Below are 2,723 nucleotides of genomic sequence, written 5' to 3'. Positions count from 1 at the left end.
GATCTTGCACTAACGTTGTTATCGGATTTCACTTGCTAGATCATGATTGATGTGATATTAGCTAAAGGAAAAACAAAGTAACATTTCAACTAATCTGATCCTTTTGTGATTGTGGTAACTAACAATGGTTAGAAATCTTGTTTTTTGGACATTGTTCCTTGAGTTTTTGTCCACAATTCACTGATATGTATTGCATATAAATGGGATATTGTCGCTATCACGATTGAGGAGAAAAGTAAAATACATATTTTGAATAATAAGCAGTACATCCAAAAGCAACCATCAATTGCTTTGGTTGTGCACCAATAATCTGCGGTGATGGTACATCGAGTAACTCTTCTGCTTATACATCATTTGCTCCTGCTGTCTCATCAGGTGATTTAGCTTGCCGTTTTGCAAACTAGAATTCACCGGAATTATTGCTTCATTAACTCATAATTGTTAAGATCCCTCGTCAAATTCAGTTTCGAACTACTCTAAAACTTCGTTGCAATTCACATTCTTGGAATTCTTCCAAATTTTTGAAATTTTTTTTCTGCTCAAATTTCACCTTAAGCGTACTTCGAATTTCATTTTTGAAAACATAACACGCGCAGCAACCAATGCAAGCGCATGCAGCCATATGAAAAATGCTTGAACATATCAGGAATAGAAACAACCATTGTCTGCAAATTGTTTAGATTTGTTCAATCAAATTCAAACTTGTTCCGTGTTCTACAAATCTGCCAAATATTATTTCAGAAATCATTTTCAATCACTTGAAAGTGCGGTTCAAATTTATCCATTCATCCCTTCCTTTCAAATAAAGGAAAGTATGCTGACATCATAATTTGATCCAAATCGGCGAAAAATGTCAATAAATCGCGGGCTATATCCTTGGCACCAAAGACGGTATCTGCCGTATTATTCAACACATGGCTTAGTAGTGAGAGATCTTGAATGAGAGCCTGAAAGAAAATTTAATCAAGCAAATTAACATATGCAAATGTAAGGCTTCTGAATATGTGATATGAAAAAATGCCTGTGTTCGACTTGCATATGGCAAAATGGTTTTTAAGAAATCACTTTTTAAGAAAAAAATTTTTTAAGAAAAAAATTTAAGAAGCAAAATGGTTTTTAAGAGCGCATGCATTTAATTAGCAGTTTAAAAAATAATGTCAAAAGGTCGTGAACAGAATTATTGATAGTGTTAGTTCTCTCTCATCGTTATCGCTTACTGTAATAAGTGTATTATTAGGAATTTAGTGTAATAAGTTACATTATCCTTAATTAAGTCCATTATTTTGGCTCAATAAGTGAATTACCATTTTATCATTTTTTTGACCATTTACCACTTTTTTTTCATTATTTGATGAAAATTTTATCAAACTGGAAATAATACTTTGTGCTGAAAGCTTTTTTTTACCACGTGGGTTGAAATAAATGATAATTTTCACTTCGAATCAATTAGTTATTACACTCAAAGAAGCTAATGCAATTTTTCGACTTCTGTAATTTATTTAGAGTCATTTGTAAATTGCAATTGTAAAGGATGCACTAAAACTGCTAAAGTAAACTTATTTTCGCTAGAAGAGAACGGAAATAAGAAGTCAATGATTCCGAGAAATCGTTGCATGTGTCACAGGATTTAGTTAGAATTTTTAGACGATCGTAGGTTTTTTAGTAATCAGGAAAGTATGTATCTCAGACATTTTTCCGGGTCGGATCGGATCAGGTCGAATTCGATCGTGGGACAGCTCAAAAAGGCCATTTCTAACACAATGGATATAATAAACATAGGCGCAATCTTCTATCTTTGATCTCTTCTATTAATAAATCAGATTAAATTGAACTTTTAACCAAAAGAACCTTGATTTGTCAAAATTTGAAAGAAAAATCTTACAGGTTTATTAAGATCGTTAATTTTTATGCTACCATAATAAAACGGAATCAATTTATAACGTCGTTTTTTCGGTTTAATGAAAGGCGATTGTCCATCGATGAGCTCGATTGTGTCTAGTAAACAAATGACAATAATCACGACCCACAGTTTACCTGTAAACTAACAAACATATAACTGGGTAAGCAGTAAGGAATTGTTAAAAATGTTCACCGATTCTCACCAAATGACCAAGGAAAAAAAAAGCATTTACCAGTGAAAGAAAATGCCATGCCAATGAGCCAGTTGTTAACATAAGAAAATGAAGGAAATATGCAAGTCATAATGTCTTCCCACTATATGAATATGCTGGAATTTGCATATCTCATTTGTATATGAATGGATCATACAAAATTCTGAAGAAAGAATAATTAATTAGTTTCAAACAAATGAGTCATGACAAACGTATAAATTATGCTATGCTAATTATTAATTGATTTCATTGTTTTATTGGTCAATGAGAAAAACTGGTACGTTGTTGTATTATTTACAAGTCTTCTTATTTACAAGTCTATTTACAAGTCTGTAATCTTCTTGCGCTGATGGTCGTTGTGATGAGAATAATTTTTTCGTGGAAATTCAAACGATAAAGTTGAATTACAGAAAAATGTTAAAAGGTTATAATAATGGTGATGAGAAAACGGATAACAAAACCAACAAATTGTTTTCTGTGCCGATCACAGTAAATGTTTGCAAAAATTCTATTTCAATAAGAATTTATAGCTAAAATGAGACCATTCTCCTCAGCGGTAGAGCTCTATGAGATATAGAACTATGACATTTTCTTATAGGTGACATAGTTTTA

General features: G+C 31.9%; 1 protein-coding gene across 1 annotated transcript; it reads right to left on the bottom strand.

Annotated features, from left to right (window-relative positions):
- Positions 1–785: 785 nt before the first annotated feature.
- On the bottom strand, positions 786–2,151 carry LOAG_14366 (hypothetical protein; the record flags this gene model as incomplete). The annotated part of the gene is made up of 3 exons (XM_003149863.2): positions 786–947; positions 1,883–2,034; positions 2,133–2,151. The coding sequence occupies 3 exons, from the start codon at positions 2,149–2,151 to the stop codon at positions 786–788; spliced, it is 333 nt and encodes a 110-aa protein (XP_003149911.2).
- Between the last annotated feature and the right edge of the window lie 572 nt (positions 2,152–2,723).

This window comes from Loa loa, assembly GCF_000183805.2.
Source record: "Loa loa unplaced genomic scaffold supercont3.706, whole genome shotgun sequence".
Taxonomy (NCBI): domain Eukaryota; kingdom Metazoa; phylum Nematoda; class Chromadorea; order Rhabditida; family Onchocercidae; genus Loa; species Loa loa.
This window is presented reverse-complemented; position numbering and strand designations above follow the sequence as displayed.